Source organism: Mixophyes fleayi, chromosome 4 (genome assembly GCF_038048845.1).
Source record: "Mixophyes fleayi isolate aMixFle1 chromosome 4, aMixFle1.hap1, whole genome shotgun sequence".
NCBI classification, from domain to species: domain Eukaryota; kingdom Metazoa; phylum Chordata; class Amphibia; order Anura; family Limnodynastidae; genus Mixophyes; species Mixophyes fleayi.
In genome coordinates, this window is record NC_134405.1 from 110,351,474 (window position 1) to 110,378,124 (window position 26,651).

Here is a 26,651-nt window from a genome sequence, read left to right on the forward strand (position 1 = left end):
ACTCTACCACTCCCTATTTGGTTATAAAATACATTTCCATTGTAAATTAGGCTATCACATTTTAATTGCAATTACACGATGGGATACAGTATCCCGATATATATTTTTAGGGATAATTTCTATAGGGAATGAAATGTGCTTGTGTTCTGTATTCAGTTAACTATGAAAGTGTTTTGTAAATAAATGTATAATATATATAATATTTACATAAGAAAGTCAGTGCTAATTTACAAGGATCATGATCTTTGCTAAGCACTGTATGAGCAAGCACCCTAAACATAGATGAGGAAAGAATACACTAAACGTACAGTGCACTGCTTCACTTGACACGAAACCTGCTTTACCCCTGTCCTGACGACATGACAGTGACACACCCTTCAGATAATTATCTACGTCTGTCACACAGATTCCAAGCGGATGACTCCCCCACACTACAACTCCCAGGCTCCTTCGCGCCCCGGTCCCAGGGAGTGCCTGCGCATGCGCTGTGCTGCTGCGGGAGCAGCTTCTGTTTGGTGTGTGTATAGGTTGGTGGGTGCTGGCGGCTTCCTGGCAGTTGTGCAGGGGGCTTGTTATACTGAGGTAAGACTGCACGTTCTGTGTTCTGTACTGTAAGGGGCTCCTGGATGAGTAAACTCGTATTGTGCACTAATTGTCAGTAAGCACGGGACGCGTAAGGATTGAATTGTCTGCAGCTACTTGATGTTTCCAGGAAGTTCTGCACGGAGAGCTAGACGCAGCCCGGGACACACTGCCTACCTGGCTGTGTTGTCAGAGTTGCTGCTCTGGTAGTTTATGTGTAAGGCGGATATAAGCAACCTGTAGCCAGACAGAACTACATGTCCCAGTGTGCCCTGGCATCCCCAGGCTGGGACGTGCACTTAGCAGCGGGAGAGCTATTTGCTGCCAGTTCCTGGGGTAATAGCGTTGGGCTTTGGAAAGCAATGTTTTCTGTTACCAGGAGTAGACATTTAAACAGGGAGAAGTACTGCTCATTGGGGTGTGTGCAATCTGAAGTATTCTGCTGTGTGATTCATTGCAATGATTGTACCACACAGGTTGGTTTGGGGGAAATTGGTATTTGTGACATATGTCACAATGGTACGTTGCCTCTAATGGGTTTTTGGTCTGGATTCTGTTGCATTATTAAATCTTTGAGCTAAAATGTATCTCCTTGTACCCCCAATAGACAGCTTTGACAATACCTGTTAATGTGCTCTTCAGCATCTAAAGCAGAGGTGTCCAAACTCAGTCCTCAAGGGCAACCAACAGGACATGTTTTCAGGATTTTTGTCTGTAGAAACAGGTGGGATAATTACTGAACCAGCCAAATAGATTCTCACCTGTGTCTGTTTAAAGAAATCCTGGAAACATGAACTGTTGGCAGCCCTTGAGGACTGAGTTTGGACACCTCTGCTCTAAAAAAAAATAGAACCTCTTTTTATGGAGACTTGCATTTTTAAATGTGCTTCACAGCTTGTTTCCCATACTTTAATGCACAGTATAGGATGTATTTGTAAAGGTACAATGAATAAAAAACACGTTGGACACATTTTAATGATGTGTTTTTAAAATTTAATTTGCCTGCTTTTTACCTGCGCATTTGTGTGAACCACCCAAAATGTGTTTAGTGTAGTAACAGCCATATTTTTGTGGATTTGGGAAAACAAATATCAATTGTGCAGTAATGCTAAACATTGTTATTTGTGTTATGGACTTTTTATCTTTATTATGTTTACAGATAGATGTTTTGTGAATGTTCTTCTATTATTCCGAATCGGTGGGAATCCTCTACCCAGCTTTTCCTTCACGTTTAAAATCTTTATTGTACATGTTTATGAACATATCTTGCAAATGTTTATTTTAGCCATGTTTCTGTAATTACACATCTACTTAAACAATGTAATGGCTGAAGTCATTCCAAATACCTGGGACGCTGTTATTTGTCTGACAAATGTGAGCAGTCCAGCATGTTAAATATTCTTCATCACTTGCTTACAATGGGAAAAATGTTAGATTGTTATACAACCTATGGTGACAGACTGGTTTAGTCACCCATGTTTTTAGAAACAGGAACTCACTTCTTTGTATGTAAATATTATTTTGTGTTCATTGCCAGTTGTATAGAGAGTGTTGGTGTGTTCTACCAATAAAGGTAAAAAGTTGGCATTTAGTAAGGTGGGTGAAGCAAATAATAAAAAGAACCAATCGTAGTTTTGTTTCAGTGACCCAGTATTGTAAATGATGAAACATGAGTGTCGCAGCTTGTGATTAACCATCGGCAGTGACCAAGAGGGAAGGCTACAATGGCCTTGGTCAGGACACAAAAGAAAGACTGTAAGGGTCATTTATGAAACACAAACAGTTCAAAACCACCTTTCGTATTTATTATTGTCATTACTGTTTATATAGCAACACCACACTACACAGCACTTTACAGATGTTTTAATAGTTCACATACATCCCTAGCCCATTGGAGACTAGAGTCAGTTCTCTTCCACACAAGCACACACATTAAGGTTACATTTTGTCAGTAGCCAGTTAGTCTACCACTATGTTTTTGGGCTGTTGGAGAAAACCTACTCAAATACTGAGAAAACATGCAGACAGATAATGCCCTTGTTTGAATCGATCCCATGGCTCCAGCACTGTGAGCCATCACTGCTAAACCCTGTGCCACCTTTATGTGCACTTGCGTTTCTGATTGGGTGTTTCACAGTGCACACCCACTTCACTATCCTTGGAACCCCCAGTAAATGAATCTGTGCCTAGCTCTGCAGGTTTTTTTGGATGAACATGAAAAAGAACACGGTGAAAAGATTGAAATGTAGCAACCTACTAAACATTTAATACAGGGGTGGACAAAGTAATGAAAATGTAGATTCCATAATATAAAATTAAGGGGCCAGGAAAGATGTGGGAGCCCTTTCTATTGATGTCAATGGATGTACAAGTCTGTTGCCAGCAGTCATTTTTGTAGGAGTATTGACTATTTCATTCCTGGTATTTGTTGATATCTTCTTTTTAATTAACGAGGGAGATGATTCTGTTTAAATTCTACTAAAATACTACCTGGTTTAGCTTCATGTCTGCCTTCAATTAATTAAGGGATATCGGCACCCTTTATAACATATGTCACTTTTTTGTGTTTTTTGAAGTTTACTACATTGGTCTAAGTGCCCATAGAAATCCTGCAGACGTGCAGTTGGAAGGTACTTTTAATGGTACTCATTTTGTATCTCCGAAAGTCAAGTCTTTTTTTGGGGGAGAAATAGGCTATGTATCCTCCTACAAAGCAGGTAACGTCCTTGTCATTGCTCCCTGTCCACCTGTTGGATCTCATTTAAATCTCATCCCGCAAAACTAAATCTCATTTTTCATGCCCCATATCCATACTCTGTAAAGAATATCCCTCATCCTTCCAACACCTTTCGTCAGATGTTGCAAACATAGTCTCCTCCCCAGACGTTGCTATCTTGGCCAGTAAATCCATTTGTGTGTAAAACTGAGTTGTATTTATTTTTTAGTGGGCATGTGATGTCCCTGGAGGTCAAAATCATTTTTAGTTCCAGATATAGAAGATCCTTGAAGGGTATCTTATCTTAGATTGTATTATGCCTGATCCTTTGTTAGCAGAATTTAACAGAGAAGTGAACATTCAATATTTGTAACACAATAGCTTCAACAGGAACAAATTGTTAGTGTTGTTTTTTGTTTTCTTGATTCTGGTTCCCTGCTGCCACCATTCTTAACATAATACTGATTTTGTATTTAGATGTAGGCGGAATAGAGAATTGTCTCTATTTGGTTCTGCAAGTATTATATGGTTTAGTTTTTTGCAATCCCCAGTGGCATCAGTGTGTGCAGTTTGGAGGTTTGATTACTGACTATGATGTCTGTACACTAGCACATTTTAAATGTATTTTTAACTTGTTACCTTGGACTGCACAGGTGCTTAGTTTCAGTGTGGTGACATGTGTACTATACATTGGGGAAAGTTTAACATTTTCTGGTTTGTGTACTTATTTATTTTTGAGAATGCCTCTCAAATGTCACCAGTTGTAAGCTCAATTGTTGCTCAAGTCCTGTGGAGTGTTTCTAACACCCCTTTCACACAAGGCATGGATAACTCGGGTAGAGTGTTGGTGTGAATGGGTCGCAACCAGGGTTTTTCCCATGTTGGAGCCGGATACACTGCAGTATGAAAGGTGTTCCCAGGTTATTTTACCCGGGTTCTGTTAAAAGCAGGCTCATTGGCCTCTGCTGCCTGTTTATGAGACTCTGTTGTCCCCTTTTAATGAGTCCACTTGATAAAGCAGGGCAGACACAGGATCAGTGTGAAAGCTGGCGACCTGGGATGTATTCTGGACCTGAGTGTGGTGTGAAGGGTTGTAACACGAGTTGAAACAGTGTTCATTATCCCGTGTCTGACCTGGGATTTTGGTGAGAAAGGGTTATTAGATAGCAGTCTGATAATATATATGTATCTGTTTATGCATCTAGTATCTATCAACCCATTACCCAGAAAGTTATTGAGAGAGGGAAAGACAAGAATCCTTTTTAAACCTCTCTTATAGAATTTAGGCATGCTGCTCCAAATTATGGAATATCACAAGATATGTGTGTAATTTTATTTAAGTTCTTATTGGAGATGAAATCCTTTAAGTTCTGTAACATTGTGCTATTAGATACTTAGAAATCTTTGTCAGGGACAGTTAAATGCAGTAGTTAAGACGATAGACATGTGGAATGTAATGCAGCTGGTCATGCAGCCCAAACAGTAGGTTAACATGTGGCTAGTTGATCAAACTGATGAGAAGAAATCAACATTCAACCAAAAACAAACTAACTAGACTAGGTGACTGCACTTCACTTACTCTGTGATATCAAAATATGAAGATCAGTAATGGAAATTAATTTGGTTACGAGGGCTAATTGTTGCCCCCTTGATTGCTGTATGTAGCCCACCATTGTTCTTGCAGGTTAACTTTTTTAAAATTGAATCTGCAATTCTATTAGTTGATGTTTGATGAGTGTGACTGTTTTTAGCATGTGGAGTTCACTGACAGCCAATTCAATGCTAAAAGGCTCTAACCACAACATATACTACTTTGGATATACTGTTTGTCTTTGGAGACTGAAGTCTTTGTTAGGTTTGCAGTTATATACATGGTTTATAAATATTTCAAGAAAAATGCATCTTTATTTGAAATAAAGAAATGTGTTTTATCCCCTTACCCTATGTTTGTATACAACTTGTAATTGAAGAATTGAAAGGTGGACTATCATCATAAAGCCTTGGATTTTGAGCACTTATGAGAAAGCACATGGGTGTGCCGGCAGACAAAAGTACCTCACTGGTACTTTAAAGTTCAGACAAATTGTCTAGTTATATGAACACCATGGGAACGTTACTGTATTTTGTTCCATTATTAACATTGCTTTTTCAGCCTCAACATGACCAACTTGTTAGAGTAGTTACACAGAATGTAGCTTCCTGTTAGACATGATATATCCCTAATGATTCTCAGAGTGATTAGCATACAGATAAAATTCCTTGCGCCTCCAGGTGTTTAAATGGATACATTTTGCAACATTTTTTTTAATTTTATTTTTAACCACAATCACTTTGTGTGGGGAGTCTCCTGATCTTCTAGTGTTGAAATTATCCAGGCACAGAGGAATAACAAGCAAAAAATATTGTCCCCAGGTCAAATTGAGAGAAGGTGTCATCCCAATAGGATAGACAATTGTTCTAGAGGTAATTTTATGCTTCTTTGTGCTTGACTGACACATCAGTGTGTTGAAAAAGTATTCAGCCAATTAATTGTTGACCTGTTTTTGCTGCAGGCTCTGATTTTGAAATAGATAGAAGTGTGATTTATTTTTGGGGCACTGATACACAATCAGAATTCCACGACAAATCAAAATTCTCGAAAACCTTACTACACATTAAGGAAAGCCCCTCTAGAAAAGTTTACCTTTATAAGGTATAGATATATACTTTCATATAGTTTCAGATCATCTTGTCATTGCAAGTTCACATTTGCACAGGTGCAATATATTCTCTAACAATCTCACAAGTTGTCCATTGAATTGACCTATGTAAGAAATGAGTGGATCATGTATTATCAATTATTTTGCAACTGTAAATACCTCTTTCTGTGAGATACTGCAGCATGGTAAAGATTAAAATAAAACAACAAAAGACAAGATGAAAGAGCATAATAAACTGGTCAGACATTAATATAGAGGCACAAATCTAGACAGGATACGAGACCTTTGCAAAACCAACATCCCTGGAGCTCCATGCAGTCCATTGAAGTAGAAAATTGCAGCCACACTGTATAAATTTGGCCACCCTTCCCCCTAAATTTAGTTTCTGGGCAAGAAGAGCACTCTTCAGAGAAGCCACTGTCACATTGAACAAGCCACAGAAGTCTGTAGAAGATAATGTCCAAGAGATTTCACAAAAAAGTGTTTATAAGGGGGTTACAAGAGAGTGTGTATCCTTACCAGCAAAGATTGTATAGAATGCCATCTACAAGATAATGCATAGATGTAACAGAAAGTAGGGCCTGACAACACTAAAGTAGAATTTTTGGCCAGAATGCTAAAAGATTTGTATGGGACAATGCACATCGACCAAGTAACCACACCACCCCATGAAGTATGGCAGTGTTAGTGTATTATGTATAGTATATTGGTGAATACTTTCATCTGCAGAATACTGGGATCAATTGAAATATGAACCTGTTACCTTCTACCAAAAACCTCAAATTGGTATGGAAGTTTCTTTCAATAGGGCAGTGTTCCTAAATCCATTGCCATAGCAACATTGCTGTGGTTTAAAATGAAGAAAATAAATATCCTTTAATAGCAGATTCCTGATCCCAATCTCATTAAAAATCTTTGGCAACTCCTCAAATTTGTTTTCCATAACCTCTCCCCAACTAACCTCTCTCAGCTTGAGCAATGGGCAAAAATTGCTTCATCTTCAAATTAACGAAGACTATTCCAAAAATACTACTTACTCTTATAGCTGCCAGAGGTGGTTCAGTCAAATATTGACTAAACTAAATATAAACATTAATGACAATGACATGTTTTTATTACATTATGGTTTGCTGTTATCGTTCTTTTTTGGGTGACTTAAAAAGAGTGTTTGATTTTTGTAAGTGTGAAAAATGGAATGGAGGCTGAATACTTTTTCAAGGCACTGTGTATCTATAGGCAACCTAGTATCACATATTTCAAGTAATGTGAATGCCTCTTTTTGTGTATATGTGTATTATAGCTGTCTGTATATTTAATGTGTACTTAGCTGTCAGCTCGGAATGCACCCTAGCAGATGTCTCTGTTCACTTGGTAATGCTGTAACTTAAATATATATATTATTATTTTTACTGAAGAGTGGGAATGGAAATAGCATTGTTTCACTGTGAGAAGACGGTTCTGCCCTGTAACTGTGTAGATTTGGAGGCCAGTGAGTCACAATGGGGAAGTTCTCAGCATTTTTTTTGCTTCAGATCTTAATTATCAAGTGACCTCACCCTACTGTTTTGGAATGTTGCATTCCCTTTATGAGGCCTGATAAAGGCTTTTCTCCTTGATTGTTTGCTATAGCCTTTGATGTGTGTGACGGTAGGGCCTGAATCTGTAAGCTCAACCACAGAAACCAGTTTCTGGTATCTTTACCTCAGTAGTTTCTTGGGTTTCACCTGAATGAAAAATCAGACTTCAGATATGAAATGTGTTAGTGTATAAAGGATTTTCACAAACTAGCAGATGGCAGGGTGCATATTTCAGATGTTTACATGTGAATGGCTTTCCCTGTAGCTACCTTTTTAGTATTTTACTTACAAGCCGAAGAACAGGCGCATTGGCTAGGGAAACCATTAAATGCCGTAAAGACTTCTCACATATTCAAGGGCATACTTAGAAATAAAAATGGAATACATTTTTTAACACTGCAACAAACTTTTTGCGATGTCTAAGATTTTTAAATACTTGTATTAATATCCTCTGTTTTGTGGTTTAACATTTAAAGGTATTTGCTAACTCTTCGTACTGTAGAAAAGCTAACAATAACTGTGGATGCCTCCAAAGTTCTAGAGTAATTGATTGGAAAGGCAGGATAATGTGAGATTTTAGGCTGCTATATTTTCAAACTTCAGGCCAACTAGAAACAATGCTTGTTTTCAAAATATGGCAGCAGAAAAGGGAATTATACACTTCTGGATGAAACTTTCTTAAGTAGCTGCCCCAGCCCTTGCCACTTGTGTACCATTGCTGTTGGTGTCAGTGCCCTTCGTGCCCGGTTGTGATAATGGACAAAAGAGTTTCCTGTAGGACCACACACATCTATAGCATTCATTACACTATGGACTGGAGGTGTATGCAAATCAGTCCCCTGGTCACAGCTATCCAGTCAGGTACCACTTGCACTACAAGCCTCCTGGTATGGCTGATTTAAATCTCCCATCGTCAGCAGAGTTTTAGTGCTGGAGGCTCTTTTCACCATGGTCATTGATGGCAAGATCTGATACAAATTACAAGATGATGGTGACAGTTAATTTGTCAAAATAAATTATCCATTTACATGTAGGTGTACATCAGAACAACACACACGTGATTCAATACTTTGACAGTATTCAATTGTGGGTGGTGTTGACTTCTTTTGCTGCAGGTATAATACGTTATGTGATAGGAGACAAATTGTGTTTTGCATGTATTGTTCGTTGCAGTGACCTAGAAAGGCCTCTCTTTGACTTGTAAATTTCTTTGCACAATTGAAGACAGTGAATCTTGATGAAGTAAATTTGATGATCAATTAGTATGTAATTCTCGCTAATAAGTAGAGATATTGAAGATAAGCATGTATTGGTATAGACATAGATTACGATCAGGGAAGGATACAAATTATGATACGTTATTAAATATGAACGCTGTCAAGTCTTAAATGCAAGTTAGTTTCTCTTTTCTGATTTAAGAAATATTTGACATTTATTGATTTAATTACGTTTTCATTTTTGAGATGTAATCATTTGTACCATAACTTCGTTCTTGCTCTATACCTTTTTTTTGCCTCTCTCCTACATGCTTGCTGTCAGTGAGATGTTGCAGAATGCGTAGCGCTGTGTGTAGGTGACTGAGCCTGCACTGTTCCAATCGTCTAGGTGATTCTTATGACAAACCAATTACTGAATGAGTCCCATAATTAACCCGGTTTCTATTGTAGCATTACACTATCCAGGGCCAGCGCTACCACTATGAGAACCTAGGTGGTTGTCTGGGGTGCCAGTTGTTACAAGGCACATAAAACACTAAATTACATAATGTGTATTTTGTAATGGCCCCGTAGCGCCTCCACACAGAGCGTTGACTGCTGAAGGAAGAGAAGCAGCCTGCAGCTTCTTTCATGTGAAGCTGGTAGTTGCTGCTCCCTCATATCAGTGTTGCTGGGACCGTGGAGCTTTGGTTATGGTGTTACAGCCAAGGCCCATGTTCCCAGTCCCAGGAGGAGACGATGGCGCTTCCACCTGCTAAGGGTAAGTAGCCGGGGTGCAACGCAGTAAGGGGGGGCAGGTTTTGCGCCAGCCCTGACTTTATATGCTAGCTAGTTATACCCCTATTTATTAAGTTGACTGGAGTATATGAAAAAAGTATCTTGTAATCCTGTAATCTGGTTATGATAAATTCTGGTTGAAGAGCTCCGCGTTAATGGTGGCCACCATAGGGCCAACCCATCACAACTTACTGTTCTCAAACATATACTGGTCTGAGCGACTCCTACTGAGTGTATGGCTAGGAATATTATTCATTGGTGCTTGCGTTTCTTTTTATGGGAAGAGCTGTAAATAGATTGAAAAACATATGCTCGCAGGAAATAATTTAAACATTGGTTTGAGGCAATAGACAGTGGGACTTTATTAGGAATCTAAGAACTACAATATACGTGGATTAGTTTCCATGTAACCAATAGGATACCCTCTGGATAACCCTGTCATAAGTCAACAGAACTTTTTAATTCACAATCCTAGTACAGACTTTCTAAAGAACATACATGAGTTTAATTACAGGGCTAAATTGTATTTTCCAAAGAGTGAAGTATGATAGTCAGCTGATATGCATTTGTCCCATATTTTTCGTCCTGAGGTCATAACATCTCCAATCCCTCTGTTCCTGGAATAAATTGAGACCACTTTCCACAGCTGGAAATCTTTCAGGACAGACGGAGAAGGATGCTGGAATGTGGATTAATATCTGCTTGTGGACTCCCCTCTTATTTCCAAATTATGTTCCACTGGTGATTTACTAGGCTGGAAACACTGCAAGGAATCATAGGTGATGAATGCACCAAACACAAACTGCTGAATGCTCTAAGTGCCTAAACTCCTTTTAACTATTTCGTTCACCGTTTGTGTCCCCATGTACTTATTCAACAATTAAAATGGATGTTTACACCAAACAAGTTACTGAACCAATGTCTAAGTCACTCCTTACGTCAGAAGCCATTAAACACTCCAGTGTGCCTTGACTCTCATCAACTATATTTCCATTTTGATGAAGAGAAATGGCATTTGAAAGTAAAAGTTTTCTTTCTACATATTTGTATGTATATTTGCTCGGCTGCGCAAAATTCTTCTACCCAAAACAATGGGAATAACTTCATCGCAAAATGTACTTTATTTTCTATCCTTGTAAGACTGGAATGAGTGAGTAGCATGACCTGTGGGAATTTGCAGTAAAGCTGCAACTGATCAGAGCATGTGATCATCAAATGATTCAGAATTGTCAACATTTAAAAGCAATGTCCAGACACTGTGCTGTTGGAAAGTGAACCTTTTAGCATGTCATGGAATATTCATACTGACAAACAATTATACCTAACCAACGTGACCTGACTGCTGGATATAATCATAATACAGTTCTGTTCTATTCTAAACAGACATGGGACATTACACTGTACTAAGTTTTTGTGTTTGGACAGAATTTTAATACAGTTATTATACACTTTAGTTCAGTACACATGCGAATAACTGATACTGAGAACTGCATGCAGTAACTAAACCAGGAATGTATATTGATTATTGTTAAATTACGGTTCCGTGTGTGTATGTGTGTATGTGTCTGTGTATATATATATGTATATATGTATGTGTGTGTATATATATATGTATATATATATATATATATATATATATATATATATATATATATATATATATATATATATATATATATATATTTTTTTTAGGATAAATACTTAACCTTGGTTAACTAGAAATTCAAACAATATGTCCTTTTCACAAGAAAGGTGGGGTCTAGAAGGTAGATCTAGCGTCTGCAACTCTACCTTGAAGTAGACTTGAAGTGCAGACACTTTCCTCAAGGATCAAAACTCTGCATTAATGGAATGCAGGATATCTAAATTATACTCGTCTGCGTGAGCATGAACATTGAAATCAAGCTGACATTTTATTAGGTAACTGCTTAAAAAATTGGGCAAAGTTTCTGTTCTGCCTGGAGCTTTTGTGCACACAGACCTGGTGCAGTGCTTCCCATCTGAAGCTTTTTAACTGAATTAAGAATCAAAAGTTGGTATTCATTAAAAAGTTTTTCATTTTCTTAATCCTCTCTTAAGTAGAGAATTGTATGTATTTAAAGGTCAGCTTTCCTTTTTTAAAGAGTAGAAAACACCAGCTGAATCCCAACACTTATCACAAGTCAACCAGTGGTCGGCCAGCAGCAGAATGTGCCTGGCCAAATAGCTGTCTCAGGGTAGGCTGTGAGCGATCGCGTGACACTCACATGATGATTGTGATATGGTTTGATACTTTCTACCCGGTTTTAATAAGCTGGGAAATGGCTATTTTCCAGACATTAGACCAAAATTAAGTGTTTGTTTTTTTTAAGCACTCTGGCCCTGCTAATTTATCATCTCAGTCTATTGCACATATTGCTGTTCAAATATTAAGGAAATAAGTAGTGTACAAGTGTGTTCCTCCAGGGTGGATATACATCTAAATATTCAGAAGTACTGTCTGGATAGAAGCATCTGTCAGCTTGAGTTCCTTTTTAATGTATCTCTCCCACCAGCAGCACCTGTACTTCTTACACATGAAGACTTTTGTACTACAGCTATCACAACACACCCTGGTGCAAATGCCCCGACATGCATGAACACCTCAGCAAGTGTAGACCGGCTTTATCCCAGAGACTGTTTGTTTACCAGTCACCTGCAGTGTCTCAATGGTTCTATTGTACATATCCACATGATGCTTTGTCTGATAACTGAGCTTGGACACCCCAGTTTGTTACAAACAATCACTGCTTTCCTTGTTCCTCTTCATATTTGAGTCACAGAGTAGAGCTCCAAAAAGACCAGTTATTTAAGGAAATAGTCAATAATCTGTTAGATCAATGTTTTGTTTCCTTTTAAAAGTTTTGTAAGTGATGATTGGTGTTTTCCATAGTTTACTCCAGGCATTGCTGAACTTTTGCAGTTTAATTATAAAAGCACCTTGTTTTTTTTTGTGTGATCATTATGGATTTCTGTTTAAATAGCCTACAAGTAAATTATTACTGCTAACTAGCTTACTCATGATTTCAGCTTTGCCATCTGTTTCCCTTCATTTGGTTGGCATTCACTTTGAAAATGCTTCAATACCGCATGAAAATAGCTTAAATGTTGCTGGTGGCTTTTTTGAGGTTCAGCCAATGGCATCATAGCAAGCAGTAATTTCTACTTACTCTGACATAAAAAAAAATGCAGCAGGGAAGTCCATGATCGTATGCTCTGTGAACCCATGATTTACCCTGCAGATATAAATATAACTGCTCTCTAGGCTCCTGAATGAATGTAACAGAACGGAATTCCCCCCCTTATAAGTCCAGTGGGAGCCTCGATTGATGTGTGCATTTCCAGTCTAAAATTCCTGTTGTTTTTTTTTTGTGAGGTTTCAATAATAAATCAGCGATGTTTTAGTACTGTAACATCCGGCGGAGCCTCAACACGTGAGACTCAGGTGGGACTTCACGCACAATTGAGTTCCTCTAAGAGCTGCTAAGGTGGGAGGTATTCAACCACTCTCATACATCAAAACATGAACAAAATACCAAGAGCTGCATTTGTTTCACACTTTATGGGGCCAATTCAATTAGTCTAGGAATACCGCAGCGCAAAATGGTATTACTGTTAATGCAGTGATTTTAACCTGGATTGTCAACCTGCATTAAAATTACCATACTAATAGTAATACTGCGCACCTTTTCCTTAGTAACGGTAATTGAATTGGCCCCCATGTATAATAAATGCAAAAAGGGTCTTTATAAGAAATAAAAAAGCATACATCATTGTATCAGTGCACTAAACGACAAAATTCTCATTAATGTTAAATATGAGTACAGGTAATTACACTTGACTGGTTCAAGTTGATCGCACCCTACGTATTCTATTGATAACAGTATCTCCAGTAATGTACCTAAACACCACTAGCTCATTTAAATGTGCAAAATTAATATTACTTTTATTTATAGGCATTGTCATGTTCTGTATAGAAACTTCCATGCTTTTACATCATACAGAGAGAGCTAATGGTGTTTCGGTACATTGCCAGTGATCCTGTTATCAATAGATTGTAATGTATTTTTATTATTAAGACCTGATTCCACATTAACGGTGGACTATTGACATTATAAGCATCCCATTTCCATTTTTATACATAGTGTGACAATTGGTATGTTTATGTTTAACCTACCACACAAGTTGTTTCAACGTGTTTTCAGAATGTTGGCATTGGGCACCTAGCTGTTAGGGGTGCTCTCTTGATAGTTTGCAATCGCATATGTTTCTGTAAACATACTTTGCAGATGCTTCGAACAAAGAAAAGGCTATTATGTTGAACTCCCTCATATATACCTGAATGCCCAACACCAATATTTATCATTTTGAAGATATCCAAAGAACCACCGCTTGCTACGTCCTAGTTCTTAGCTGCAGTGTACTGTGTCATTAGTTTCAGGAAGGAGTTTCCTAACTTGATAGTGAACTGATGACTATTTAATGTTTCCACTGTTGCAGTCAGCAGGAAATACTCCCCTTACCCCTCCTTGTTTCGTAAGCTTAAGGTTTACATTTATCTTGGGCACTGTATCAGACTTCATAACCTTATTTTAATGTTTAATAGCCTGTTTTCAAGTCTTTACAAAGGAACTGGGAGAAAACAGAGGTTCCTTAAACTTGTCTTTTTTCATTACGGTTTCTTTTGCTCACAAGCAAAGTGATATTTCGATTACATAGATGGTGGACTGCAATGGGCCCTGTTAAGTGCTTCTATTGCTGAAAACCAGCTATATCTGAACATTTTAGATTGTGTAAGAATGGAACATCTACAATTTATTTTGTCTAAATAAAATGGGAGTGGGTGACACATCTGTAGGCTGGGTGCGCACTACAGAATTTTCCGACTAATGTATTCTCTTTTAACGATTGTACCTAAGACTGACGTTTCGATTAGTCTGTTGATTCATGCATACACACTATAGATGTTTTAACCAATTTTTGAACGACTAACCATCCAACCAGTGATTTTAGTAGTAATGTTGTCTCAAAAGATATTAACTCCATACACACTGAAACAATATTAGCGCTCCCTGCAATATGCAAATATGCAATATGCAAAAACTCCCACAAACTCAGATTCCGTAAAAGGAAATACGTCATTTACATTCCTTCTATAACAAATCTTTGTGCAACTGCACATTTACTACGGTTTTTTAATATACATCTATGTTCTTTTGGCACAGACAGGGTGTACATAGGTGTACAATTACACAAATTGCCATATCAATACACCTCTATTCCTACTCAACCATTATTTTAAGAAAGTTCACTACACATAAAGGTATTAATGGCCATAATATGTACAATCAGTACACATAAATATGACTATTATGCCATTGTATTTAAAAAAAATAAAAAAAGTGTGTATTCACATGTGGTAAGAATACATGTTGTATACACTTGCATACAGGAACACATAATTGTCATATTGAACATGTAAAACAGGTTTATTATTGCTTCTCCAATAAAAGCAGATTATTCCCATTTGACTGACGTTCTGACATCGCACCACGTGGGAGAGGTAGAGACCTCAGAAATGTATTTATACACGCCCAGAAAGGAGTCGCTGTTTGATGAACTATCAGCCGTTGGTCAAGCATTCAGTCGTGATCTCATACACACTGTGGGTTTGGAAGGAAGTTAGAACGGGATTTATAGTTCTGATGAACAATCAAAAAAAAAAAGATGATCAATACTTTGTAACGACTGTCGTTCATCATTTAAGTATACACACTGTGATATTGGCTCGAATGGTTGTTTATTGCTCGATTGACCAAATAGTCGGCTGAAAAACCTATAGTGTGTACCCAGCCTTAGTTAAGTTGGGCTTGAGTGTATTCATATTTAAAAAGCTGTTTAAACACCTATGGCTTGGCATTTGAACTACATCATTTGTTGGTTGGCTACTGGGCTTGATTTGTTGGTATTTAAATCTTGGTCATTACTATATTTGTATGTTCAGTAAATGAGTATTCAATGAAAAACGGATAAGTAGCCAATTATGTGGTGTTGCTTTTAATTAGATTGTTTTGGATTTCCTTTGTTATATGTGCACCAGGGATTTAGCCGTGGGTTTTTGCTCACCAGTACAATTTTCTGCTCGATCCATTTCATAAATTAAGAGGAGCATTGTTCTGGAATTCTGGCAAAATAAAGTCAATGTTAAATATTTCCAGCTCCAAAATTCAAGACCGTCATAAGAAAATTAAGACACATGGAATATGTAAGCTATGTAATATCACACTGTATGTAAACATCTTGTGTTACATTAAACAGTTGAACTGTATGAAGATTCAAGACCTAAAGTGTTTACATTGTAGCTTATGTGAAGTTATGTACTTTCAAGGTAAAGCTATTTACAGAACAGTGGTTACTTGGATTTTACAAGAAAATAAACTGAAGCTATTTCTTTGTAGTGAGCATGCGTTCTCCGCTTCTGTTTATATAAACATAAGTAAAACATTAATCCCATAATACACACTCCTTAGATGTTTTTGTTTGAAGACACGGAGGCATAGTGCTTTGTTTAATGGTAATGATATTTTTTAAATTTTATACTGTAACCTACAAAATAACACATTCATCTTGAGCATCATTTTAAGTTTGTCTTAGACAGGCAAGTTTAGTTACTTTTCTTTACACATACTGTACATTAGGTGTAAGATAAAACAGCATAGTTTATTATTGTAAATTACATGGCACATTCCTAAAAAATCTGGTTTATGCAATGTCTATGCCTGGACATACAATAAAACATATGTGTATAATGTATATCAATGAGAGGGTTACAGTGCATTCTTATTCAAGCGCTAACGCCTGGGTGCAAGTCATAGAGCAGGCCCAACCTGTGGATCTCCAGGTGTTGTGAAACTTACTAGCCCCACCATGCTTTGGCGGGTTTGGTTTTTTTGTCTTTTTTTTTTGTTGAGAATAAAAAAAACCACGATTGGATGGAATCTCTCATGGGACTTTAATAGGTTTCCTTGCTGCTTCCCAATTGAAACATCTGTCTAGGCCATTAATCCTTTCTTGTTTCACCTTTTCAAGTCCTGTGAGTGCTTCCATGTTACCTTGTTAAAATAAAATAATAAACATAGTAAAGGAGGTCTTGCCTGGATAGATGACTAGAACAGAGTTGGCGCTTCGCATTGGCTTTTAAACTGCTCCTTGAAGAAGGCACTGTCGCATAATGTACTGAAACTTTTTTTTAATTTAAATACATTGATTTATAACATAATTCGATAAAACGCTAAAAAAAAATCAAATTAGTGTGCCTTTAATTGCAGTGGATTCTTCGTAGCAGCTTATAGGCACTGACGTCATAGGCCTAGACCCCAAGTCTGCATAGAGCGCCCAGAGCCATAAAATTGATTTATAGCAGCATACATTTTATAAAGCGTTTCTTGTTTCTGACATCAGTGTAGTTATCCTAATCTAAATGTACTATTTTTAATTGGATTGGTTAATATATTGTGTGTGTGTGTGTGTGTGTGTGTGTATATGGGAAAGGAGGGATGAATAATTTTGGTGTTGCCTGTGCGACCTATGGAAATCCTAGTTCCTGTCTTCTCCCAACAAACATGGGTCTTTTAAATTTGCTATAAAAATTTACTGAAAATATGGTTGGTTTTTATTTATACAAACCATTGTAATATAGCAAAATGAGTATTTGAATATGAATTGCTTTATATATTGTGGAACATTTATTATTCTTTTAATGCAAATCTAGAAATCTCGATGTTTGGTCGCATGTACTTCACTTTTTTTATTTTAAGTGACACAAATTATTTGAATCTTTGTTTTGTTTTGATAGATTACAGTGACATTAAAGGTAATTTAAAACGCTGTCAGGTGTTGGGGGCACCTAACAAGTCAGCTGGAACGATGACCATGGCATTCCGGAAAGACTTGGACAAGTACAGGGAAATGGATGATGACGAGCTCCTTGGAAACCTCTCTGAAGCTGACCTAAAACAACTGGAAAATGTCCTGGAAGAGCTTGATCCAGAGGTGAGCGCACATGTGATCCCTGATCACACTATATATTGTGGTCAAACCTTCATCCAAGATAACATTGTTATTCTAGGAAGATACTGCTGGGTGGATTAATTCCAAACACTTTATTTTGCTAGAACTGGTGCTAAACTTGTTAAATAAAATAAAAACTATGGCAAAAAAGTTTGTAATGAGGTTTAAGAGTTGAATGAAGTAGAAAACCAGTAAAACAATAAAAAAAAAAGTTTTGTAATTAAAGATGGCTGACTTTCTGTACGGTTCTGTAGAGGTGTGAAGACCTGACAATACAATGTTTGAGTTCGTTATTTTTTATAGAATTTGGTGTCCATGATTTTATCCAATGACAACTTAAAATTACCTAAAAGAACACCTTTTAAAGGCTATGGTGTAATTCTTATTAAATAAACTCCTAAAATATGTTTTGTTTTTCTTCCATTATTTTTTTATAGACACACAATGTAGTTGTGCAAACAAGTAGTTTTGTTTCTAGCAAAAAAGCTAAATATTTAACCTCATCAGTTTTCTCTTTTGTATTTGTTCCATGTTCATAGCTGTACCACTAGAGAAGAAATTATTTGTAAGAGTCCCCACTAATGGAAAGCCATACCTTGCAGCCACCAACAGCCAATGCTATCAGATATTGCTGCCCAGAAGTTTGACAGTAGTAAAATCTCCCCATAGGCAGGGGCAGAATATAACTGAGATGTTTAAATTATGCATTATCCACTAATGTGAATAGTTGCAATGTATTCAACATAAGCAGCCATACTTTATTTCTGATATCTGCATCTGTTATCATAAATTCTGTCTCTGTATGAGTACAAAATAATAGGAAATTCAGAAGCCAGTAGTATCTTTTTAGTAGCCAGTTAGGTGCCAGCAGTGTCCACTATCTATATGCAATTGTGGTGTTTTAATAGTATGTTTACAGTGCTTGCAGGACAGTACAAAGTGATAATCGTCTACCATAGAACTTAACAAACAGTGTACATTTTAATCCTGTTGTAGTAGTGTGTGTAATAGAGCCTGAAATCCTCCATCCATTGTGGCTACAGGTTGTGTGTTCGCTGTATAGCCTTGTGTATATATACCCAATTATTATAAACATTTAGCATGCGTTCTTAAAATTGATAATAATGTATACGAATGGACCTGTACATTTCTGATGTTAACTGCTTGTTAACTGCTTGTCTACTTAAATGTTGCCTGCAACACTCAGAAATTCTAAGGAAGGCTTGGTAAAATACAGTGGAGTTCTGTGGGAACTTTCATAAAGTACGTTGTACAGTCATGACCAAAAGTTTTGAGAATGAAACAAATATTATTTTTCTGCTTTCTCAGTTTTTATGATGGCAGTTTTCAATTTCCAGAATGTCATGAAGAGTGATCAGATAAACTGCAATTAATTTTAAAGTTCCTCTTTACCATGACAAAGAATTTTATTCCAAAAACCTTTCCACTGCATTTCAGCCCTGCCACAAATGGACCAGCTGACATCAGGTCGGTGATTCTCTCGTTAATGCAAGCGAGAGTGTGGACAAGGCTGGAGATCACTCTGTCCTGTTAATTGAGTTAGAATAACAGACTGAAAACGTTAAAAGGAGGGTGGTGCTTCAAATCAATGTTCTTCCTCTGTTAACCATGGTTAACTGCAAGGAAACACGTGCCGTCATCATTGCTTTGCACAAAAAGGGCTTCACAGGCAAGGATATTGCTGCTAGTAAGATTGCACCTAAATCAACCATTTATCGGATCATCAAGAACTTCCAGGAGAGAGGTTCAGTAGTTGTGAAGGATTCAGGGTGCCCAAGAATATCCTACAAGCACCAGGACCGTCTCCTAAAGTTGATTCAGCTGCAGGATCGGGGCACCACCAGTGCAAGCTTGCTCAGTAATGGCTGCAGGCTGGTGTGAGTGCATCTGCACGCACAGTGAGGCAAAGACTTTTGGAGGATGGCCTGGTGTCAAGAAGGGCAGCAAAGAAGCCATTTCTCTCCAGGAAAAATATCGGGGACAGACTGATATTCTGCAAAAGGTACAGGGATTGGACTGCTGAGTAATATGGTAAAGTCGTTTTCTCTGATTAAGCCCCTTTCAGGTGGTTCGGGGCATCTGGAAAAACGCTTGTCCGGAGAAGGAAAGGTGAGCGCTACCATCAGTCCTGTGTCATGCCAACAGTAAAGCATCCTGAGACAATTCATGTGTGTGGTTGCTTCTCAGCCAAGGGAGTGGGCTCACTCACAATTTTGCCTAAGAACACAGCCATGAATAAAGAATGGTACCAAAACATCCTCCAAGAGCAACTTCTCCAAACTATCCAAGAACAGTTTGGTGACGGGCAATGTCTTTTCCAGCATTATGAAGCACCTTGCGATAAGGCATAAGTGATAACTAAGTGGCTCGGGAATCAAAACATCGAAATTTTGGGTCCTTGGCCAGGAAACTCCCCAGACCTTAATCCCATTGAAAACTTGGGGTCAATCCTCAAGAGGCAGGTGGACAAACAAAAACCCACAAATTCTGACAAACTCCAAGCATTGATTAGGCAAGAATGGGTGGCCATCAGCCAGTATGTGGCCCAGAAGTTGTTAGACAGCATGCCAGGGCGAATTGCAGAGCTCTTCAAAAAGAAGGGTCAACGCTGCAAATATTGACTCGTTGCATAAACTTAATGTAATGGTTAATAAAAGCCTTTGACACATATGAAATGCTTGTAATTTTACTTCAGTATACCCTTCTAAAAAAAGGTCTAAAAACACTGAAACAGCAAAGATGGTGAAAACCAATACTTGTGTCATTCACAAAACTTTTGCCCATGACTGTACACTGTGCTGTCAGGAAACTTTGAACACAATAATGAACATGCTTCTAATGCTCTGCTAAAGTGATCACAAAGTACAAGGTTGTGTTTTTGTCTTTAAATAGCATTGTTTTTCAACACCTATGTGTATAAATCCTATTATCTTGCACTTCACTAAGCTAAAATATGTGAAGTAACACTGGAGACACAAATTGCTAGTTTTATCAGCGTTTATAAGAAACCCCTTAGATCAGGGGTGTCCAACCTTTTAGCTTCCCTGGGCCACATTGGAAGACGACAAGTTGGTTTGGGCCGCACATAAGATACACTAACAATAACGATAGCTGATCATCAAAAAACAATTGAAAACATAGTTAACATATATATATATATATATATATATATCACTTTTTTTCAAATCCCCCTATACTTACCTTTCAATCGCCCTGTTCAAAAAAATCCTCTAGTTATTATACTATAATCACTTTTTGTATTGTTTCGATGCAATATCAATAAAGTGCATTTAAGCCAGGCATTGTATATCGGGGTGCCCTGACCAGGCCTGCGGTACCTGACATATACATCACTGTGACCCCAAATTGTCACCTGTTCTGATAATTACACCACTATGTTAGTTAAGGGATAACAACTTATAATGGGCCAAAGAGAATAATATATAATGCCCCATTAGTAATACAAGTAGAAGTATGTAGCAGGGAGATAAGGTCCATGATGCTCCAGGACCAGGTGACTTTTATTCACTTGTCAGCGTCTCTTGAAATAATAAAAAAAATAATCCCCCTTAATTTACCTTTTTAATCGGTTTGTTCTCCTGTCCTCTTCTCTTCTTTTCTCCAATTCTGTGCTGCTGATTGTTCTTCTCGCGCGGGTGTCTCCTCTGTGCTGCGCTCCGCAATGGATGTTGGGCGTGATGATATCACGCCCGACATTCACTGCGAGCACCGCACGGAGGAGGAGACAAGGGAGGGAGCCAGAGTACCAGCTGACGTGACCGCGTGACCGCAAGGTAAGTATTTTCTTTTCTTTTTTTTTTGCAGGATTTTTTTTTTCCATTAACAGCGCTGCCCCCTTGCCAAAACCAAAATTCCTTCTGGGCCACATTTACAGGCGTGCTGGGCCGCATGTGGCCCACGGGCCGCGGGTTGGACAACCCTGCCTTAGATAGTATGTTATCATTCAAATTAACGATATACAGATTGGTAATAGCGGCATCAGCACTTGTGCAAGTCCTTGTAATGAATGGTACAAAGGGAGGTTTTATAATGCACTTAATCTCCCATATAACATATTAGAATTTTTGGTGTTTGTAGATAGTATTTTATAGATTTGCTATTAGATTACTTCTTAGTGTTGCAGCACCTAACACATGACCGTATTTACCAGGAGCAAACGTGATTGTTACAATATTTGAATGTGCCCACAACCCTTGATTAGAGAGCTCTCAATATTTTCCAGTCTTTCAGCTGTGAATAAATGGGAATAGTTTTAGGTCTGTTTACGTTTACAGGGTTTCATAAAACTGCACCCAATATATCTGTTAATGTTCAATTTTGGCTCTTGTAACTTTTCTCACAGGAACTTAAATTTGTACCAGAACTTGGTAACCTGTCCAATTAATCCTTCAATCCTCTTAACGCCTCACAGGAGTAAAGTAGAGCATGCAAACCTGTTTCCATAAGATGTTTGTGTCTGTCTTCAAAGCTTCTGTATATGAATATGTGTCTGTTTGGCTTCTGTTTTGCATTTCCTGTAGAACATTGTAATCTTTCCTCAGGGTTTGTTATTGGAGCTGTGGAACTCAAGGCAGGAAAGTTACATGGGGATACTTTTTAACAGTTTAGAGCCAGTTAGTGCTTGCAGTCATTCTATTATACTACTTTAGTATTATTTCCAGTGCTTGCAGCATGGTCTCAAAGTTACCTGGCTGATGGGGATAGTTAACTATGATGATTGATATTTCCAGGTTCACTTTGGGTCTGTTCAAGCATATATCAGAGTAATGTGTATATTTCATCTTATTTTTTAGGCGACCACATTTAGCTTGAGAAATTCTGGACACTATATTTAAAAACACAATACCGGCCACTACATGTTCTTCCCTACATGGACTGCGCTGTCTGTGTTACTCTGTAGTGAGATGCACAGACTCAATCCTCACCCCAATAAAAACTAGCCCCTTACTTCTTGCTACTTGCCAAACCTATATAAAGACTGATCGAGACCTAGAATTTATAAGAAATTATAACCTCTTTAGCCAAATTAAAAGAGGCCCTGTCTTCTGATCCCAGTCCTCCATTGAGGCGGAGGTGAGGCTGAGGGCAAAGGAAAGGCCTCTAGATTGGAAGGAATTAAATATTTTGAATCCCTAATTTTCAAATCCATATAGTCCAGGGTTTCCCAAACCCAGTCCTCAGGGCTCCCCAACAGTGTAGGTTTTCTGGATCACATGTGACATAATTAGGACCACCTGTGGAGCTGTTACAATGTGTCTGTCAGTAATGAATACACCTGTGCTCCAGCAAGGAGATATGGAAAACCTGCACTGTTGGGGAGCCCTGAGGACTGGGTTTGGGAAACCCTAAGGTCCATGAAGAAAGAAGAATTCCATGATTTATGACTGTATAAAGTCCTTGGTAAGTGCTTTGGGATTGCTATTTGTAGGGTTAGACAATATTATCCAGACATTTGGAGCTAACAATTTTGTAATTATAACCTTCTACATATAAAGTGCTTGAGGGGTAGTGCTGCTCATTGGTAGGTAACTGCATCATAGCTTACAATGAACAGTAAGCGACACATGAAAACTTAGTTCAAACTGTCCAGCACACATTGTACGTCACACTGTACTAGCTTGTGCCTGACACATAACCTGTCTGTGCCCCACTTATGATCACATCCGTCTGTTCACATAAAGAAATTATTAATTAGACCATTGCTTATTCGTGCAGTGCCATAGAAAAGCATTGCATTCCAGCCTGTTGTCTCCATAAAATGTTTATGCCAACCAGTGTTCTCACAAGAAAAAAGCATTGAGTCAATCCCCCCGCCCCCCTTCTTTTCATGGAGAGACTCTATGGCAGCCATATCTATGGGTAGATTTTTCCAGGTTGGTTAGAGACAGGCATCAAAAGAACACACCCTGGATGGTATATCAGGTAGCCCTTCCTTTACCCTATGAGTGACTTCCCAAGCTTATTTCTGAAATGTATAAACGTCAGCATTACAAGCATGGGTGATAAATTAGGCTGGTTCTGGTTTTGAGTCTTAAAGCAAAGGAATTATCAGTAATTATAATCTGTTCTTTTCTCCTATGGACTCCATTGCAGGCATATCTTTGGAAGGTACCGAAGCAATACAATAGGGAGGGCCACATAATGATCATACTGAGCCAGATATGATGCATATTAAAAATGTATTTGGGAGCCGAACTAGAACATGTCCTATAAACTGAGCATCTAAGGTGGATGGGATATCCAGATGATGACGACTAGTGAAAGTATGAATAGATGACCATTCAGCTGCCTTGCAAAGTTGCAGAATCTGAGCCTTGCCTGCACAAGTTGTTGTCACTGCTATAGTTGAGTGGGCACTGAGGTTCTCTGGAACTTTGAGTCTATTACTCTTGTAGGTTTGTTTAATAACTTTTTTGATCCAATTGGAAAGTGTTTAGAGAGAGCCTACCCATTTCTGGACTCCACTGTTAGCAAAATGACTTGTTCTGTCTTCCTGAGTGCTTCTGTCCTAGACCGATATATGGAGATTGCTCTTTCTAGATCCAGCGACTATAGATTTTTTTTTAACCTCTCTTTGCTGTAGATAACATATGGTGGCACTACTTCCTGATTAATGTGGTAGGAATTCTGGATTAGGCCTGAGTACTATTTTATCCAAGTAAATATTGAAAAAAGTCTCTTTGCACCATAGCTCAACCACTTTGTGGGTAGCTGTAATTGCTATCAAGAAAACAACTTTGTCATTCATTTCAAGGAGAATTTTTGCAGAGGCTCTAAAGTGTCAGACATCTCTGCATTGAGAACTAAACTAACACCACGTAAGGCCTGATGTATGGCTAATTCTTCCTTGTAGAATTGAATAAGCAAATCTTATGAGGCTAACTTGGTGTCTAAGAATATGCTCACACCTTAAGCGTAGATGCTATAAGGCCTGTGCTGAAACCATCCTGGCACGAGACAGATCTGTGGAATGGCAGGTGCTACTGAATTCCATCTAGAACACTTAGCAATAAACGTCTTCCATACTCTGTAATCCATATCTGGAGAATTCTTCCTTGCCTGTAATAAAATTTTGGTTACCAGTTCTGACACCCCCTTTGTTCTGAGCAGGCTCTCCTCAATTACCATGCCATGAAAGGCAACCTCCCTGAATTGAGCCTTGGAATAGGCAGAGTCCCTGGCTGTTCTCTACCAGGCTAATGAAAACCATGGATAGTGAGGCCAGAATGGAATATTTTCTATCACAGATGACATGCAGATAGTTGTAATGCCCCACACGATGCATGCTGCTCCTAATAGTGTCTGATCAAAAACTCCCATACTGAAACCAAAGAATGCACAGGATTAGTGTGGTTGGTAGAAATAGATTTATTAAAAGGTAAGAGTTGCTCCTGCATACATAGCATGTATATACATAACTCGCTTTCTACTATGTATAGTCTTCAACATGCCTCAGCTGCTGACATATTCCACAACGACTTTGAAACTGTTTACTGTACCTTTGTTCAGGTCAATCTTCATTTTATAGCTTATAGTTATACACACCTTTTATGTGTATATGCAAGAGGATCGTTTTATGTGTGCAGGTCCAGATTTGTAGAAAGGCTTAGGGTGGCACAATTGCAGGGCAGGCACACTGCTCATTGTTTTATTAACTTATCATTATACATTCTTCATGTTGGCATAAAAAACAATGGGCATAAAAAATTACTTGTTATGCAAGGATTTCTTTTATACAAATATGTGAGAGTATGGTGTTATGGAGCCTTAAAGATGATGTGGGTAAGATAGCCCAGTAAAACTTGACTTGGGAGTCAGACTGGGTGTTAAAATCTGGTTCTGGACCAATTAGCTATAATACTGTAGCACAAACCAGTAATAATGGCTACAGGATTTCCCAACTTGTGGCGTTGTATAAAGGACTGTATACTTACTGTATGACATGACAGACCTGCCCATTGGAACTGTGCAAATGTTGCCATACACTCTCTACATCTGGTTGTTATGCTCTTGGGTAAACATTGGGGGAGGAGTTAGAATTTAGGACCTAGGAGACTTTATAAATGCTGCTGGACAAAATATTGAGTAATTTTTTAGCCAAACAAATGAGATTTGTGTTTTTTTGGTTTTGTTTTTTTTACAAAGTGTTCCAATTGATATCTATAATAAATTACTGGAATAAGTTAAGCACCAAAAGTACTCTTTGCGTTTTTTTGTAGATGGCTTTAATTACTACTTTGAAATGTATCTGCAAATCATTCAAACCATTAACTGGTGTATTTCTTCTGTCACAGAATGCACTGCTGCCAGCAGGATTTCGACAGAAGGACCAGACAATGCATAAGTCCACAGGTGATTTTGACAGAGAGCATCTGCTGGAATACTTGGAAAAGGAGGCACTGGCCCATAAAGATGTTGATGATGTTGTACCATTTACTGGAGAGAAAAAAGGTATACCAACCATATGTTATGTATGCATACATATGCAGTTTACCTAGGGCTCCTGTTTTTGTTTTTTATGGTTTTTTTTCCTGAAAATGAAACTCGGGGGACATAAAGTGCTTTTCATTTTTAGCAATGATTGACACATCCTCAGTATTTATGTAGGGGTGACATTTGGTGACCATATCCTGTAACGTGGCAACGTAACCAGATCCTATACCATTCTGCCTGTTCAAAGTGTGTTTGGAGAATTGGTACAGAGATCCTTTTCATAGATGCAATTGATAGAGAAGCATATATTACATTTTTCTCATTCTTTCTTGTATTATTATTGGAATGTCCTACTTTATTTGATACAGTTTAGCGGCCTATAAAAAATATTCAAGTATTTTGAACCACAAACATGTTGGAGTTCCTCTTTTAATCAAAATTGTTGACCACAAGACCTATTGAAAGATTGTTATTTCAACATGTGGGTGCGGATCTGGTCTTCTGTCCGTATATGATGACT

The 26,651-nt window shown here is 38.1% G+C and overlaps 1 protein-coding gene across 1 annotated transcript in view; it reads left to right on the plus strand.

Moving 5' to 3' along the window:
* The first annotated feature begins 475 nt into the window (after positions 1–475).
* The window catches only part of LOC142151907 (tropomodulin-3-like), a 48,243-nt gene continuing 22,067 nt past the window's right edge, over positions 476–26,651 (plus strand). Inside the window, exons 1-3 of the mRNA XM_075207999.1 lie at positions 476–582; positions 17,442–17,638; positions 25,993–26,149. Coding sequence (XP_075064100.1) covers positions 17,513–17,638; positions 25,993–26,149 — 283 coding nt within the window. The 5' untranslated portion in view covers positions 476–582; positions 17,442–17,512. The remainder of the gene's footprint in view (positions 583–17,441; positions 17,639–25,992; positions 26,150–26,651) is intronic.